This window comes from Prionailurus viverrinus, chromosome B2 (genome assembly GCF_022837055.1).
Source record: "Prionailurus viverrinus isolate Anna chromosome B2, UM_Priviv_1.0, whole genome shotgun sequence".
In the NCBI taxonomy this organism is placed as follows: domain Eukaryota; kingdom Metazoa; phylum Chordata; class Mammalia; order Carnivora; family Felidae; genus Prionailurus; species Prionailurus viverrinus.
Genome location: NC_062565.1, coordinates 126,000,589 through 126,019,972, shown reverse-complemented (window position 1 = coordinate 126,019,972; position 19,384 = coordinate 126,000,589). Strand labels below are relative to the sequence as shown.

Sequence of the window (19,384 nt, the reverse complement as noted above, 5' to 3'; positions counted from 1 at the left end):
TACACATCATGTATCTCACTTTTATAGAAATTCAGTAATTTAGGGCGCCTGGGTGGCTCAATGGGGTAAGCGGCTGATCTTGATTTTGGCTCAGGTCATGATCTCACAGCTGTGAGATCAAGCCCCACGTTGGGCTCCATGCTGCCGGTGTGGAGCCTACTTGGGATTTACTCCCTCTCTCTGTCTCTGTCTCTCTCTCTCTCCCCCTCTCTTTGCTTCTCCCCACCTCACACATCTATGTGCATGCACTCTCTCTCAAAATAAATAAATAAAAACCTTTTTTAAAAATTCAATAATTTTACATGAATGGACAGGTTTCTCCCTGATACTGACCAACCCCCATCACTTAAGTGATGGCCGAACTATCCCTACATCCTTGAACAGTCATCCACAGCACTAAGTTCCCCCCACTCCACCACCAGGGTGATGTCTCAGCTTTCAATAACCCTCCACTTTCCTTTTCCTGCTATCAAGAAAGACTCACCTTCCATAAACTTCAAGATTGTTTCAACTAATCTAAAAACGCGTTGGTGGTCCTCTCTGACCCCCACTTTCCCTTACTCCATCATGTTTACAAGGATCAAACCGAATACACAACGTGCTGGGCACATTAACAAAGGTTTGAAAGGCAACTGTCTTACACCAAGTGACATAATTATGCAATTCCTACTCTCAATTCCCTCCCAGTTACAGAAAACTATACACCAGGAATCCTCCCTTCAAAATCACATCAGAACCAAACACAAAGTTACCCCCCGGGACAACAACGCTTGGTACAGTGACGTCGGAGTAAAGGAAGAAAACCAGCCCCACTGCCACCACCTCAATGGGCAAAGCTGAAATACTCAAGCATTACGTAGCACCTGACTAAGACGAAAAGCAGCAACAGTTAAAATTAAGCCAGAACAGAGCCATCCCATCGTGTTAGCTTTTCAGCTTGTAACAAACCGAAAGCAGGCAAGGTGAATGAACACCTGTACCTTGAAGATGGCACGGAACATCATATTCGATCTCATCGTGTCTCGACGGGCTCAAGAACAGAGTTCCGTCCACCAGCGGGAACTGTTCGAACACCGGGAGCGCCCGGTGGCACAGAGCACAGTTCACAACATTCCTGTGGCTGGCGCTGAGGGCCGCGAGAATGAACTTGCGCAGATCCTCGCCCTGGCCCATCTGGGCATCGTCTTCCATCCGCACGTGGAAAGTGTTCAACTTATGCCGGGGGATGTGAGTGAGCAGTTCGGACAAGTCCAGCCGCCGCAGGAACTGCACGGGCGCGTCGAAGTGGCCCCCCCTGTGCACGGATAACCCAGCCGGACTATACTCGAAGTGGGTGTTTCGGAACACGTGGCCCCCGGCCATGGCCTTCTTGTGAGGCTCCAGATGGATGGCATTCTTCAAGAATTCCCCGAGGTACCTGGAGGAGCGGGGGCCGCTGAAGTGGGCAGGCGAGAGGATGGAGTAGCCGGTGGGCGGGGACTGGCCAGGGGAGCCGCAGGGAGAGCGGGCCCCGTAGGCTGCGGCGCCGACTGCCTTCTCCTGGGAGTTCTGCCGGTCCATGGAGTGCCGCCGCGGGAGGTCATGGCTCAGGCCTTTCTGGGGCTTGTTCGGCGGCCTGCACTTTTTTGCTTCCTCCCCTGCTTCGCCGGGGGGCCTCCCTGTGTTCTTCTCCGACACGGACTTCTTCTTTTTCTCATCCTGCATCCGCTTCACCTGGTACCAGTCTGTGTCCTTCTTTAAGTGGCCCTGCCCGCAGCGGCAGGAGCAGAAGCGGAAGGCCAGGTCGTAGCCCTTCTTTGTCCACATGTTTTGGCGGCACTGCTTCTCGTTCCAGCTGCGGGCCCGGCCGATGCAGTTGAACTGGACGAGGATGCTGCTCTCCCACTCGTAGAAACACTGCAGGTGCATCCAGGTGCTGGCGGGGCAGTGCTCGTTGTTGCACACCACCTTCTGGTAGTCGTCCTTGTCCAGGTCCACCGGCCTGCCAAAGCTGCAGATCAGGGGCGTGGCACAAGGGGCTTCTGGGAAAAAACAGAGAAGAGACAGGAGGGGAGAGAGAGAGAGAGAGAAGGGGTGAGAGAGAGAGAGAGGTTCAGCACGCAGGAACTGGAATCCCAGCTGGCACCTGGTCAGAGAGCAAAGCTACCATCCCCACCTTAGCCCATTCATGCCAACAGTGCGATTTTCTGGTGTCAAGATTTCCTCCGCTGGAATAACACCAGACAGGATTAGACAACACGTACTACTCTCTTCTGGTGTTTTGCTGGGCCGAGGGAATTTATTTTCAGATGTTTGTTATCTGCTGAAAAACACACCAGTAAGCTTCAGAAAGTCCAAATCCTTCACAGTGCAATTAGCCGTATGTCAATACTTACAACGGTATAGTGTAGTACGAGGTTTTCCTAAGATGTGAGTGTAATGACAGGCAGTTCCAAGGTTCTTTTAAAAAAGGAATCACTCTAATGAACTAGGAAATCATATGATGAAGCCACTTAGCCAACTAGTTCAGGTGATAGCTCCTAAAGGGCCCGCAAAGCCCTTTTTCACAAACTTTAGGTTATCCTGAATATCACAGAAAAGCTAGAAAACAGAATTACCTCTCCCCAATTCTCTCCTAGAATGGTCTGATACCTAAGGGGAGAATGTCTGGTCAAACTAATTGTTGGTCTACACAGAATTACACCGCCAGGTCATGAAGGAGAAAACCGGAACTCTCCTCAAGCTATCAGGACAGAAAGCAGGAACACCGAGATATTTCTGCCCTATTTAACCACATACCCCACGGGCATCCAAAAGGCCAATCGGGTCCCCCTAAAAGGAGGGAAAACTTGGTGACACAGAGTAGGATCTATTTCTTAACAAGTAAATAGGATTTACAGTGACGAATTCCACTGGATTCTGGTTACTTCAACACCCTTAATATTTTCAAAAGGCCCTTTTGGAAAGCAGTAATACTCCTAGTCGGGAACCGCTGGGCTTGATCAGGAAGGTTCTACATGCCAAGCTTAGTTTAGACTTTATCTTTTTGTAGCTGAGAACGGTCAGTCAGAGTTCTGTTCTAGAAAGCTTACCCTGATGGCAGTGTGGGACATGAGTCCCTGGTGGCAGTGTGGGACATGAGTGAGAGCCTGACCTACAGCAGCAGCACAGTAAGATGGCACCTGCTGCTGGGATGAGCAAACTCTGATGGACAGCGAGCACAAGAGGGGCAGGTTTGGACAAAGACAACTTGGGGCTGGCCTGATTCTGGATCTGCTGAATTGGAAGCCTGTGTGCCGCCGAGGTGGAGAAAGACAAGCCCAGAGCTCAAGTGACCTGGGGCCCGAATACAGATGTGCAGCTACACACCCAGAGGTGGAGGTTAAATCCCTGGACTGAGGAGTTAGCCCAAGAGGAATGTGAGGAGAGGAAATGAATCCTGAGAGGCAACATTAAAAGGCAGGAGAAGAGTCCTCCACAGAGCCTAGTAAGGAATGAACTGAGGATTCACTGAAAGACAAGTCAGGAGAGAATTCTATCATGGCAGCTGGAAAGTTACAAGAACAGAGGACTAAGAAATCCCCCAGAGATCACTGTTTCTCAACCTCTGCACCACTGACATTTTGGACTGGGTACTTCTTTGTTGTGGGCAGCGTCCTGTGCACTGTAAGACATTTAGCAGCATTTCTGCTAGGTGCCAGGAACACCACCCTCCTCAACTGTGACACCCCAAAATGTCTCCAGACACTGCCAGCTATCCCCTGGGTGGGCAGAGGGAAAAAAAACTGCCCCTCGTTGGAAACTACTGGGTAACTTAAAGACTGAAAAGTCCTCACCAGAATGGTCAGTAAGCCAGTCAGTGACATCTTAGCAAGAACAGTTCCAGTGGGATGACAGGGGACAGATCAGAGGTGGATGGTGAAGAGTAGATGGTGAGGTAAAATAGTAGTAGTACAGATGACCTTCCAGAAAACTCTTCCCAGAAGTACAACTGTAGAAGAAAGGGAAAAGAATGGGAAGAGGCCAGTAACAGTAGGGACCTACACATGTATATCTACTCAGGGAACGAATACCAAAAATTCAGGATAGCTTTAACAGTAGGAGAGGCAATGAGCTCTGCAACTGCATCACTCAAAGCCCTTCCCGACCTCACCCCCGCCCACTGGATCACAAATACAGCACTCCACCAGCACAGGTGATGGCACCCATACAGCCTATGGCACTCGTGTGTTACAATCTACCCCTTCAGCGTGGAACTCCGGGCGTCGGTCAAAGGCCCTACCCAACTTGTCTACCTCCATTCCTTTGATCACTGTGGTTCCCCCATCCACCGCCTAGGAGCCCACAATCCTTAATCTTCATTTGTCCAAATCCTACCGGCCTAGTGTAGCAATTCACAGCATGGACTCTCAACCAGACTGCCTGAGCTAGAATCCCAGCAGTACCACTGCTGAGCTGCGTGCTCCCGGACAAGTCACTTCTGTCTTAATTTCCTGTACGGAATGCAGGTAACAACTGAATGTACTTTATACGGTTGTTGTAAGGACAAAATATACCAACACACGAGTGGCACTTAGAGCAGGGCCTGGCACATAGAAAACCTTCTCCGTTTCCTCCCATCCTCCAAGGCCCACCTCTAGACACTGATTTCACCAGAACCACCCCCTCCCGACCACAGTCTGGTCTGAACCTTACTTGAGTCCCCACTGTGGTCCCACCAGGTGATAACTTCAGACAGGATGCCTTTTCCCTCTGTGTTCCTGGCACCACTGGGCCTAGGCCTTGCACACATCCTGTGCTAATGAAGCTGCATTAAAATGACACTGGCAAAAGAAACCCAACCCGACAAGCAGAGAAGGAAGAGAGCAAGCCGAAATCCTACACAGAGAGAAAGGCCTAGTACTGAAGCACACTGAGATGAAGTAGAAAAATGGTCTGTAAACTGGGCAAAATTAACTGCAGTCCCCTGGGCTGTGACCTTTAGTGTCCTTTAAAATGTTAATTAGTCAATTAAACAAAGTTCAGTTGCTTTTATCTATCCTTCAGAGAAACAGCTTTGGAGAGAATGCCTCTGAAATGTAATAGCAGTAGCCAAAGTGATATTAACCCAGGACGAAAGAAATCAAAGAATGGCCTAACTATACCTTGGCATTCACAACATCCAAAGTTTTAAATCTTAAATGCCGAGACTGGCTTGATATTTCTCTTTAAAGTATTTCCACATTAAAGAAGGTAGATTAAGAGGAGAAAAGTCCTATTTACATCTTTGTCGAAAAGCCGCAAATACATCACGGAAGCAATTTTGAGCCCTGCCTACGAACCGGGTCTTTGGAGCTGGGAGAAGCAGCAACTCAGGCAGAGCATTCTGGCAGAAAGGTGTGTGTGGATCGGAGGAGGCCACCTCTTCCCCATCACTGCCCCACCCCGACCGCAGCTGTGCTAGCCCACAATCTCCCCTCCGCGCTCTGCCACGAAGAGACCCCCGCTCCAACCTGCCAGCTCGCTCGTTTACATCTCAGCCACTCCGATGTGGCCTTTGTGGCTGGGCCTCCAAAACAAAGACAAGGGCTTGAGACCAAACATTACACACCGCCAGCCCCACGGCAAGGCTCCAGGGGCCAGGGTGAGTACCAGGGTGAGACTCGGGTCCTTCGCGAGGACTTGGAACAGGCTTCTCCCATCTCACACAGCCTTCCGATGAAGCCACGGAGGGCTGGCGTCTGCATGCAGACACGATTTCCTTCTAGGCTTGGTTCAGACTTGCCCTCTCCCTCCCACTGTCCACACTGGAAAGGCAGCTGGGAACGATGCACGAGGGGGTTGGGGACTAGCTGTTTGACGTGGGGCAGTTTCCTGCTTCCTCCTCTGTAAAGAGAGAACAAAGATGCTTGCCCTCATTCACGCTAAAACGTATGTGGAGGCTCTCTGCGCAGTTCTGCCCCAACTCTTCCTGCTACCTCCACCGTCACTGGATACCTGTGCCTCTGGCTCCACAACTCAACGCAAACTGCTCCAATATATTGCCTACTTTTCCTACCTAATGTTTTGGACCCACAAAAGGGGTTCAGAACGTAAGGAAATGAAATGAGGCCATGTCTCTTTCAATCTCCAAAGTTTTACAGGTAACTAAAACAGACAGGGAAAGATTTCAGAACTCTAACAAATAGCACAGTGTTCAAATCGCACCCATAACAAATGACAGTGTTATAGACATGCACTGGATTGCTTCCTGAGAGTAGTCTCTAAATTTACAAAATTCCTAGCTCTTAAGAATTGGAGTTCCTGGGGCACCTGGGTGGCTCAGTTGGTTGAGTATCCGACTTTCGCTCAGGTCATGATCTCACAGTTTGTGGATTTGAACCCCACGTCGGGCTCTGTGCTGATATCTCTGAGCCTGGAGCCTGCTTCGGATTCTGTGTCCCCCTCTCTCTCTCTGCCCCTCCCCTGCTCATGCTCTATCAATAATAAATAAACGTTAAAAATTAAAAAAAAAAAAAAAAAAGGAGTTCCACAAAGGTGAAGGTATAAATATACTACAGACTGATCTGATACAACTAAATCTTTAATGGGAGAGAGGGAAGAAGGGACCCCACCCCCCGTTCAGTGAGGGCCCAAGCCCTCAGGACATCAGTCTAAAGCTGAGATAGTCTGATGGACAAGGAATACGGGGCACTGTTCCTTCATGCAGTCAACACTGCTTTTACACAATGTATATAAACCCTCCAGTGCATTTTTACTGCTTCATCATCAGATACTGCAATTTCTGCTGCTGCTCTCCCTGCCCAAGTGAAAATAATCAGGGATCACCTCATTCTGGGCAAAAACCTCAAGTAGTTTCAAGTCTCGACAATGAACTAGCTAGGTGACATCACTTGGGTAAAGTCTGTCACTCTTCCCAGCCTTCTCATCTGGTATCCCGTCTCCCACCCCCCACCCAAGGCAGGTCTCTGTGCTCCCACGCCTATTAAAAGAGAAGGATCTGACGGTACTCATCTACGCTGGCTGCCCAACAAACCCAAACCCCTCGACACACCCATCCACGCTAACTGGAGCCCCATAAACCAGACAGACATTGCCATTGTCAGCTTTTTAACTGTAAAATTAAATGTTTCATCCCTCTTAAAATAGTTGCAAGCATCACAAACAGGTGGCGAGTTCAGAGGGGCAGCGGGGTGAGTGAGGAGGGTCTTCTGAAGTCACACAAGGCTCTCCAGGCAAAATCTAAGGTAGGGACTTGGTCACATGCATCCTTGTAAGCCCACTACTATGAAAATCATACTGTTCAATTAACGTCTTCGTGAAGGAAAGCACGGCCCAACCAGATTTAGTACTCTGCGGTGACAGAAGAGCTGAAGGACGGGGAAGGGGTGAGGGCTGAACCCTTGGGGCTCACTGTTCTCAACAGGCCTCCCAGACTCATCCCGGGACTCCAATTTCAGGGTACAGCCTGGCCCTCACCCTCACTTCTACAAACTTCCCATAATCTAGTCTCCCCTCTTTCAGTATGCAGTTACCAAATACAAACCGCAGGGTTTCTGAACCACTATTTTACTACACGTATCTTTTCCATACAATAATTCCTCTTCAGGGGAACACATCCCCTTGTTTTTGGAGCCAATTTCCCTCAGCGTATGAAGTTTCTGAAGTGAGGATCCTCATCTCCAGCTTCCTGAGAGGCCACAGAGATTGGTCAATGAGGACAGCGACTCTGGAGACAGCCAGCCTGGATCTGACTCTCAGCTCTGCAATTTAATAGTTTTAAGATCTTTGGCAAATCACGTCACCTCCCTGGGCTCCTGTCTTCTCCCCTGTAGAATGGCACAAATAACAGTACCTATCTCAAAGGGGTGCCATGAGGATTGAGTGAGTGATTAAATCAGTTCACACGGTGCCCAGTACTTATTAACCAACATTTAAATTTAAGAAATTATTATTAGAAGCCCTATCACTTTACATTATGTGACGTAAAAACCAAAGGACTTTGAAAGCACTTAGCGCAGAACTGCAACCAGAAAGAGACCATCCTCCTTTCTCCTTCACATAAATAAGGGCAAGAAATGCACTTCTTCCCCACAACAAAGCAGGGTGGCATGCATAAAATAATTCACTAAATGTTTACTGGCAAGTCTTGAAGAAACAGATGCAAAATTTCCTTCTTCTAACCCTTTAAAGATGTTCTACTCCCTGTCAGACAAGTAAGTATCTTGCTAAATGTATTTTTTCTACCTAAGCAATCTTTTCCAAGCCTAGCTAACAGGGATTCATAAAGCATGGCTACATTTGATTCATGGGATGTGTCCCTGAACAACTCCCATAACTAAGGGAAAGGTTGTGGGGAATGCATCCTCAGAACACATAAATCTGCAGTCATTGTGTTCTATTTTTCTTTACTGTTGCTTTTTAATATCAGCATTATCTCTAATATTTCTCAGCTGTATCTCATAAATTGACATGGCCTATCATACTATGTTTTATCACATTTCTGTTCAAAAGTTACCAATTTTCAGGGTGTTTTTCAGCACAATATTAGCACACCTGGATATTTTCAAAGATAGACTTAAAGTATGATAATCACTTTCAAATGTAATATAATATCATTATATATCATGATATATATAAGTATATATAAATATCATTAATATAAATATCATTAAAATAATAAATATCATTAAAATCCTTCAAGAAGTTTATTTAAGTAGGCTCCATGCCCAATGTGGGGCTTAAACTCACAATCCTGAGACCAAGAGGCACATGCTCTACCAACTGAGCCAGCCAGGTACCCGAAAACAGTTCTATAAACAAAGAGTCCACATTAAAAAAAGAAACAAAAAAAGTTTACATAATATTGCCAAGGGTTAGTAGGTATTTCTGTTTGTAAGAAAAGGTGATGCCACTGGGTATCAAAGCATTTTTTTTATTTTTTATAACAGCAACTTTTTTTAAGTTCATTTATTTTGAGAGAGAGAGCACACACGCAGGAGGGGCAAAGAGAAAGAGAGAGAATTCGAAGCTGACAGCGCAGAGCCCAATGTGGAGCTTGAACTCTAAAACTGTGAGATCATGACCTGAGCCAAAAACCAAGAGTGGGAAGTTTAACTGACCCACCCAGGCACCCCAAAGCATTTGGGTAATTCAGCTGAACTGCCAGCTTGAAAATGACATAGCTTGGTACATAATTTGGGGGAGTGGATCCACTGAAATTTTGCACATCATGTGAATCTTTTATTAATATTATTTGTCATTAGTTGGAATTTGCATAATTTAATTTGCATATAATAGGATCACACTGTACTAGGAAATAAATGAGCAGGCTGCCTTTCTTTTGCTTGGATCACAGAGGGAGCTGGACCACAGAGAAGTACACAGCATTACATGTACTGCCTACACTCACCCTGGAGGAAAGACAGGTTCACAAGCTCTTGGAACCAAATCACAGTATCATAAAATGGGAACACAACTCCAGGTTAAGTATGTATGTACATGCAGGAGCGTATTTGTATGTAACTGCAGAGAGACTGCCCAAGCGTTAAACTATCCCATTTCTTTTATTATTGAGGTATAATTTACATGCAATGTTTCTATTAGTTGCAAGTGCAAAACACAGGGATTCCACAATTGTATACAACTCTCAATGCTCACCACCATGGTAAGTATAGTAACCACCTGTCACCATACAAAGTTATTACAATATTATTGACTATGCTATACTTTCCATTTCCATGACTTATTTATAACTGGAAGTTTGTACCTCTTAATCCCCTTCACCAATTATACCCATTCCTTCACCCACCTCCCTTCTGGTAGCCAGTCTATTCTGGGTATTTAAGAGTCTATTTGGTCTTTAGATTCATTTAGTCATTCGTTTTTTAGATTCCACATAGAAGTGAAATCATATGGCATTTATCTTTCTCGGACATATTTTACTTAGCATAATACCCTATAGGTCCATCCATGTTGTTGCAAATGGGAAGATCTTACCTTTTCTTATGACTACTATTCCACTGTATGTATATATGCATGCATATTGCATATATATATACATACGCCACATCTTCTTTATCCATTCCTCTATGGACACTTCGGTTGCTTTCACAAGTTGGCTATTTATAAATAATGCTTCAATGAACATAGGGGTGCAGGTTACCTTTTTCAACTAGTGTTTTCATTTCCTTTGGTAAATACCCAATAGTGGAATTAATGGACCATATGGTATTTCTATTCTTAATTTTCTGAGGAACCTCCATACTGTTTTGCACAGTGGTTGTACCAATTCACATTCCCACCAAGTTTTGCACATCCTTGCCAACACGTGTATTTCTTGCTTTCCTGATTCTAGCCATTCTGACAAGCATGCAGTGATATTCTCATTTTATTGCGGTTTTGGTTTCCATTTCCATGATGATTAGTGATGTTGAGCATCTTTTCATGTGTCTGTTGGCAATCTGTATGTCTTCTTTGGAAAAAATGTCTACTCAGGTCCTCTGTGCATTTTTTAATCGGATTGTTTGGTTTTTTGGTGTTAACTTGTGTAAGTTCTTTATATATTTTGGATATTAACCCTTTATTAGATATATCATTTGCATATATCTTCTCCTAGTCAGGAGACTGCTTTTAAACAATCCCATTTCTAAAGACCCCAGAAAAGACCTCCTGTCATCCTTCAGTACTTTATTCCAATTTTAAGAATTCTCCTTGCTCTTCTGAAACACCACAGAACTTGATTATCTTGGTCAATGTGCTCTCCTTTGCCAGCACAAATATTCAAAACGTGGCCATAATCAAAACTCCTAAATTTTTTTATATGTGATACCCATTTACCACCTAAGTTATAGCATGGCATCCCCCAAATGATGGCCTATCTCTTCTCTCTTGGTGGGCCCAACATGGTGCCTGGAGACCAAAGGCCACAGTGGAAATGGCCCTTTCCCCTTACCTCTAGATTCTGATGTGGTTCAAGGCAGGCCACCCCAGAGCTTAAGATAATCAAGGCAAAACAGACTCAAGAAGAGCTTTTTACCTCCCCCCTTAAAAATTTAGACAGGGAGCCAGTACCAGGAGGAGAGGTATTACCAAAGATGACTTACCCCTCACACACACACACATAACAAAGATCTCTCTGCAGGGCAAACACTTGTTTACCAAACATCTGCTCTTCCCATCTTCCTGTAAATTGTCTTCCTCCCCTCTGAAGTCCCTGACTCCTATATCTACTCTCTTTTAACTCATAGTGGCATATAAACTTCAATTGCCTGTCAGAAAGCCTCTCATGTCTTCGTGTGGCTCTCATAAATATATAATTAAATTTGTTTTTCTCCTGTTAATCCGTCTTATGTCAATTTAATTATTAGGTCAGCCAAAGAATCCGGAAGGGAAGAAGGGAAAAGTTTTCCTCCCCTACAATTCCCAGTGGACTCAGCTAAAAAGACAAATGGCTTTACCTCCTTCCTCGTCTGTCCACCAAGTCCAAAACAATATAGCTGCATGATTAACTGGCAACATGGGTCATCTGCAGACCTGGTACCCGTCAGAGAATACGACCCACAACTCATTGCTGCTCGGTATCTTCCAAAAGCTCAGCTGAGAGAAACAATTTTTAAGAAAGTTTTCATAGATGATGCCCTCACGTTCCTCTAGACCAGAGTTCCTGTGGTGTGTTTTGGCCTGCAGTGTGACTTCTTAAACCAGTACAGGATTGTTTGTTACGGAATATGAGCCCAAATGCCTTTAGGTGCATCTCCTACTCTCCAGGTCTTCCAGGACTGCACTCCAGCCCTACTTCTTCATGCCAGGACTCTGGAGGCGTTTGGGTACGAGACTCCTATACTAGATAAAAGCTATTCCTCAGTGAAGCCAGGTATCACAGAGTTCGTTACCTAGCCCACACTGTTTCCTTCTCTGGACAGACTGCTTTTAATGATGTGAGCGAGCCTAGTAAATTTTTTTTGTGTGTGTTATTTATAAAAGGATAATTGTCATGGCCATTGCTCAGTATTTTATACTGCTTTAGAAGTGGCTAAGTGACCGTTTTTTTTCTTCTTTAATCTGACAGACGCTGTGGAGTACAGCACTGCTTCTGTTCGCTTCCTCCTTCTGTGTGCAAAAAATATGGAAGCCAAGTTTGTGACTTACCTCTTATAATGACTCAGGACATTGGTTATTTTTCCTAATAGTATCGTCCCTGGTACTAATATTCTCATTTATTACTTATCTTCTAGTATTACATGTATTTTTGAAAACCACCTTATTTTAGGAAGAAGAATATAAGTGATCAAAAAGAATAAACCCATTCGCCACCTGTTTCCTAACTTTCCAATCAGTTTTGCCTAACATATATTAAAATCTGTACCTGACAGGTGCCAAGGCGCCCCTTTCCCGCCTTACCTGCCAAGGTCAACCAGAGAAGGGTGCGAAGGGAGAGGGGAGGCTTGAGTGACCCACTGACCCCATAGGTCCCATAAAACATAGCACATTTCAGGAGGGCCATCCTCTCTGCCATGCCCTGGACTCCACTCCTCAGAGAAGCACCCTGTGGACAAGCACAAGTGCTCTCTGTCCTTGAACCACTCACCTCATCCACTGCACACCTCTTCTCTACTTTCCCTTGGCTCAGCTCCCGGAGCTTCAGACCCTGCTATCCATACTCAAGCCTCCACCCATTCCCATTTCATCTTTCTCTTCTCTCAGACACAGCCTGGGCTGCTCCCGTCACTCTACTCTGCCAGCCAACCCAGGCCTCGGTCCACCTGGTCCACGTATGTCCCTCCCCCCACCTCCACCCACCTGCTCCCAGCCTCACTGGTGAAACTGAGACAGTGGTGAAATGGGCTCCGACAGCTCCCAACTCTACCCTGCCTAGTCTTCCGTCAAGGGGTCCCCTCCTTGGCTCTAACCACAAAAGCTAGACTTCTTGGGCACTGGCATCCTGTGGGCCCACTCTTGTCTCTACTTGGCTCTTCTCAAGAGCATTGTCTTTACATCCTCTGCACCCCTTCTCCTCCCTCACCTATCAAACCCGGGAATTCATGTCCTGCAAATATGAAAAGGAGAGTCCCAAATTTACCTCGGAAACTAGATCTATGGGGAGAGGCAGAAAAAGTGCAATGAACTGAGAAATGACAAGTGATAAAGATGTGGCTACATAATCTGAACCTAGTCCTGAAACACCTCACCACTGACAACTAGAGGAGTCCAGCCAATTCCAATCTCATCCTCTTGGGATGGCTACTTAAGAAACATCAATGGGGGCGCCTGGGTGGCGCAGTCGGTTAAGCGTCCGACTTCAGCCAGGTCACGATCTCGCAGTCCGTGAGTTCGAGCCCCGCGTCAGGCTCTGGGCTGATGGCTCAGAGCCTGGAGCCTGTTTCCGATTCTGTGTCTCCCTCTCTCTCTGCCCCTCCCCCGTTCATGCTCTGTCTCTCTCTGTCCCAAAAATAAATAAACGTTGGAAAAAAAAAAAAAGAAAGAAACATCAATGGGGGCACCTGGGTGGCTCAGTCAGTTGAGCATCCGATTTTGGCTCAGGTCATGATCTTACAGTTGACGAGCCCACATGGGGCTCTGTGCTGACAGCTCAGAGCCTGGAGTCTGCTTCCGATTCTGTGTCTCCCTCTCTCTCTGCCTCTTCCCTGCTCATGCTCTGTCTCTCTCTGTCTCAAAAATAAAAAAGATAAACATTAAAAAAAAATTTTTTTTCTAATAAAAAAAAAAAAGAAACATCAAGGTTGGCCACCTGGATGGCTCAGTTAAGCGTCTGACTTCAGCTCAGGTCATGATCTCACAGTCTGTGAGTTCGAGCCCCGTGTTGGGCTCTGTGCTGACTGCTGAGCCTGCTTTGGATTCTGTGTCTCCCTCTTTCTCTGCCCCTCCCCTGCTCACGCTCTGTCTCTCTCTCAAAAATAAACATTAAAAAAATAAAGTAAATTAAAAAAGAAACATCAATGTTTAAAAAAAAGTGTCAATGTAACAACTTTATGGGGAGAATAATACATTATTGAGGTTATCTGGTCTCCATTAATGGCATTAGCAATTATAATGGCAACTTGTTTTAATAAGAAAAAGTCATATTCATTGGTAAACTAACCATAGATACATGCACTCTAATATACAAAAATTAAAAGAAAAAATAAGTTTATAACAGATGTCAATTAAAATAAGGTGCAGGTTGCCTGGCTGGTTTAGTCGGTAGAGCATACGACTCTCAATCTCAGGGTCGTGAGCTCAAACCCCTCATCGGGCATAGAGCCTACAAAAGACAGGCAGACAGATAGATAGACAGGAAGAAAGAAAGCAGGTGCACACATTCATATATGTACATGAGTTTTTCTACGAATAACTGGATATAACCTTATCCGTGTAACTTTATACACATGTACCTATCTACATGGAATATGATTTCCACAGTGGGGGGGAAAAAAAAACCTTGCACTTTACTTTTACTTGCTCTAGTGAAAACCCCAAAATGTTCTTTCATTGGAGATTTGTGGTGTTCATATATACTTACAAAAAGAAAGTTGTGAAACAAAAACTAGAAAAGACAAGGGCCTTCAACTTACTATTAAACCCAAACTAGTCCTCAAAAGAGAATTATGGTTTGGCTAACCAAGTCCTTTAACAATTCAGTTTTAACTTCATGATCATTGTAAACCCCGGTCATTTGGGGCCTTGTTTACAAATGCCAGTAAACAACTGCTTACTCTCTGGGTTCCCCTTTCACGCGTCACTCTTTGAATGTTGGCCAGCTCAGCATCAGCTGCTGCAGGAACCTGTCATCATCATTTGGAATTCTGACCACATTCTCGAAGATCCTAATCAGCCCTTGCCTCCCTGCCTGGCACCAGTGCAAATTCTGGCAGCATCTTCTTCTTGCAGTGACACAGGATTTTGAGGCTTGCCAGTCTACAGGTCTACTTCATCTTTTTTCAGACACTGGAGTAAAAGATGATGAAAAATATGCAAAATGAGATCTGGAAACAGGAAATATTGATAACACTGTATGCATACAGGTGATGATATCAGTATTTCCAGTTCCCTTTTTTGTACTCCTGGAATGAATCAATAAGTACACGACAACCCTGAATTTCTTCCACCATCACAACTGATCAAGAAAATTGTAAAAGTCTGTCATCAGCCAATATTATGGATTCGAGGCCAGATTTTTAAATCACCATATGCTGATAAGTAGTCTTAACGCAATTCACTAGGTCTGACACACCAAAATCCTCAGAATCATTAAACAAAGAAGTCAAGGAGCCTGGCTAGCTCAGGCAGTTGAGCATCCAACTCTTGATCTGGGAATGATCCCAGGGTCACGAGATGGAACCCTGAGTCAAGCTCTGCCCTGAGCATGGAGCCTGCTCAAAATTCTGTCTCTCTCCCTCTCCCCAGCTCATGCTCGCTCGCGCTCTCTCTCTCTCTCTCTCTCTCTCTCTCAAAGAATGAATGGATGAACGAATGAATGAAAGAGAAAGAAAAAAAGTCAAATAACATGTGACAACTTGACTATAGGTAACTAGAGATCTGGACACCTGCAAAATAAAAGTATAATAGTTATATTCTCAAAATGCTTTAAAAATTCAAACTATAAAGATAAACTTCACATAGGAAATATTTCAAAGTGATCTGGTCTCCAAATAAGTCAGGTTTTTTTAGCGGATTTGCTATATATAATTGCCTAAAGAGCCTTCAAATTTTCCAAGATAGTAATCAACACACATTTGGACAAATGGATGGCTTTTTAAAATGTCATTTAATAAGGATCATGTTCTAGGAGATGTAATAAAAACACCAGGGTTTGTCTTAGGGTTAAACACTTACTACAGAAGAAAGAAAATACACTGGGGCGCCTGGGTGACTCAGTTGGTTAAGCGTCTGACTTTGGTTCAGGTCATGGTCTCGTGGTTTGTGAGTTCAAGCCCCGTGTCGGGCTCTGTGCTGACAGCTCAGAGCCTGAAGCCTGCTTCGGATTCTGTGTCTCCCTCTCTCTCTGTCCCTCCCCTGCAATCTCTCTCTCTCTCTCTCTCTCTCTCTCTCTCTCAAGAATAAACATTAAAAAAAGAAGAAAGAAAATACATAGGGTCTCTAAAATCAGCTACTTACAACTACCTGCTAATCAATCCAAGTCAATTCAAATGTTTTTGGACACCTGTTATGTGGCCAGTGCAGAGTTGAACATAGGGGATGCAAGGGGTGAATAAGATCGTAAGCCATTCTTTAATATTTCTGACTACCTTATTTTTTTAAGTTTCTTTATTTATTTTGAGAGATAGAGGGAGAGCTCATAAGAGTAGGGGAGGGGCAGAGAGAAAGGGAGAGAGAGAGTCCCAAGCAGGCTCCGTAGAGTCAGTGCAGGGGCTCACAAACCGTGAGATCATGACCTGAGCCGAGACCCAGAGTCAGACTCTTAACCAACTGAGCCACCCAGGCGCCCCTATCTGACACTTTTTTTGTTGAAAACTGAATACTTTAGGGGCGCCTGGGTGGCACAGTCGGTTAAGCGTCCGACTTCAGCCAGGTCACGATCTCGCGGTCCGGGAGTTCGAGCCCCGCGTCGGGCTCTGGGCTGATGGCTCAGAGCCTGGAGCCTGTTTCTGATTCTGTGTCTCCCTCTCTCTCTGCCCCTCCCCCGTTCATGCTCTATCTCTCTCTGTCCCAAAAATAAATAAACGTTGAAAAAAAAAAAAAAAAGAAAACTGAATACTTTAAAACTGTAAGGTGGCAATTCTGAAAATCAGATTCCCTCTCCTCACAAGACTTGCTGTCACTGCTGTTGCTGCTATTGCCGTTTGTTTGTTTGTTTAGTGCTTTTCTTGGACTAATTCGATGAAGTCTGTATTTTGTCCTGTGCAGCCACTGAGGTCTCTGCTCAGTTGCTTAGTGATAACGGAGCTAAACACTGGAGAGAGACTTCCCTAAATGCCTTGAACAAGTGTCCCACCCTTCAGCAAAGGGCTCTGTGTGTGTGCTGGCACATGTCTTCCATGCTTCGGCGGTTTACAACTGTTTTAAGCCTCTACTTTCTGCTGGTGCAGAGCCTCAAGGCCCGAGGTGAGAACAGGGTTTCAAGCGTTTCCTGGGCATGAGTGCAGTCCTGCCCATGGGCATCATCTTCTAGAGCCCCAGAGATACAGCAGAGCTTTTCATAAGCCCCCTATGGACATCTCATTCCCAAGATTTTCTTAGTTTTTTTGGCCAGCTTCTTCTTTGCCCCAGTGGAGACCACCGCCACAGGCAGTTGTGATGTTAAACAATGGCTGCTGATTGTTTTCAACAGAAAAACCGAAGAGGGCTTTACCACGGAGTAACCTCTGAGCCCGGCCAAATACAGACAAGCCCTGGGAATCAGGCTTTACCAGGGAGCTTCCGGAGGAGTCACACAGTGGCAAATCTCTGGCTCTAGGGCTTTTGGGGACTCCAAACCTGTCTTTCCCATCCAATGATCCTACGCTACTTGTTTAAAGCTACCACAGAGCCAGGGAGAGGGAGTGGGAACAGAGCGAGTTAAAAGACAACACTTTCCTTGAATACACACTCCTGGGATTACTGCAAGCCTATGGCTAATTTCCAGAGTTCTGAAAAGGTTGATTTTAATCATTTTTGCCTTTGTTCTCACTGCTTTTACAGAGAAGTAGGTTTCTAGACGTCCTTATTCTGCCATTCCAACAGTGCTTCTTAATATAAACTTGTTTGTATGTACATTCTATTATAGAAAACTATGACAGAATAATCAACGAGAGACTTTCAAGCGGGAAAATACTTGGTCTTAGAATCAAATTCTGGGTAAGAAATGAATAGAAATAAAGAAAAAATGTAAAATTTTTATTATTTTTTAAATGGCTGACAAATGGTTATCAAGTTACTATGACATTGGGATTCTCTTTAAATACATTTAAGTGACGTTTACGATACACTGGAAATGGTATCCTCTGCATCTAGTGAAACCTTTAAACAACTGGGTGCAACAACATTACATGTGCAAGAGGAACTCTGGGTTCTTCAATTCTTCTGGGGTCACATAAGCAAAAACGCTTGGCTAGCACTTTGAAATCAGCCTTCTGAAAATTACACTGTGGTTACATCATCCACACACTCAGGAAACTCAGAAACTCCAACACTGAACAGCACGTCTTCAGAACATCAAGGAGCTCCACAGTTAGGCCCTAGTCTGGCCTTCCCACCCGATCACCCACCAGGCCCGAAAGCAAAGCCTGGGCTTCAGCCAGGGTCTCCCCCTGTGGCCGCAGTGCAGGAAGCAGGTCAGATGAAAACAAGTGGACAAAGACTGAGTAGAAGGCTAACTGGAGCCCACGGTTACCCAGTACCACACCTTGAATTCACGGAAGGTTTGCGTGTCATTTCTTGATTAACTGGTAAGTATATTTTTAAGTGAAAACTAAGAAGCTTTATTAATTTACTTTCTTTGTCTCAACTATTTTGAGACCTGTTCCTCTACTACATAAAAAAACACACTAAGTCCTATACATAAAGGGAAGTTACTACAAAACTATTTTGTCAACTTGTTTTAATTAGTATAGGAGCTACAAATAAGCTCACTTAAGCACATCTGTCTTAACCTCTGATTTAGTTTATCCTCCCTTATGTTATTTTAGTAGCTGAGACTGCTCCAAAGTGAGTAGCAAATCCAGTACATGGCGATTACATTCAATTAAACATGTTTTTATGTTTAAAGTAGGGTTTAAACACATGCTTTTACTCAGACAAGCCACTCTATACAAATAAACAAGGAAGTTTTACATTTAAAAAAAAGAGAGAGAGAGCTCTCCAACTATATTTAACAACTCAGGCCTTTAACATTCCCTCAATCCATTGTTTATTCTCCTAGACCTACTCTTTCCTTTCAGTTAAAACCCACAGCCTACCTCGCCTCAAGTTCAAGCAAAATAGAAAGTTATAGGCTTTTATTTTACCTATTTTTCATTTCTTTTCTGGCTCTAGCATTCTGTTATCAGTAAAAAAATCTATAACAATAATAACTCTAAAGTAGAAAATTCATTTTTCCTTTTTTTTTTTTAAATTATTTTTTAATGTTTATTTATTTTTGAGACAGAGAGAGACAGAGCATGAACAGGGGAGGGTCAGAGAGAGAAGAAGACACAGAATCCGAAACAGGCTCCAGGCTCTGAGCCATCAGCACAGAGCCCAACGCGGGGCTCGAACTCACGGACCGCGAGATCATGACCTGAGCCGAAGTCGGATGCTTAACCGACTGAGCCACCCACGCGCCCCCATTTTTCCTTTTCTAACAGAGGCCATGTCAAGATCCAAAAGGACAAAGACCCGAACGTGCATGGTTTAGGCTGAATATCAGAATGAAGATAATGGCTGCATAGCTTTCCCAGCATGTTTCTTAAAAATACCAAAGTTCGTGGACACTTGGGTGGCTAAACTG

At 44.7% G+C, this 19,384-nt stretch overlaps 1 protein-coding gene across 2 annotated transcripts in view; it reads right to left on the bottom strand.

Annotated features, from left to right (window-relative positions):
* HECA (hdc homolog, cell cycle regulator) overlaps nt 1-19,384 on the bottom strand; it is a 51,375-nt gene that overhangs the window by 12,237 nt on the left and 19,754 nt on the right. For both annotated transcript variants that reach the window (XM_047858109.1, XM_047858110.1), the window contains exon 2: nt 981-2,021. In XM_047858109.1, coding sequence (XP_047714065.1) covers nt 981-2,021 — 1,041 coding nt within the window. The remainder of the gene's footprint in view (nt 1-980; nt 2,022-19,384) is intronic.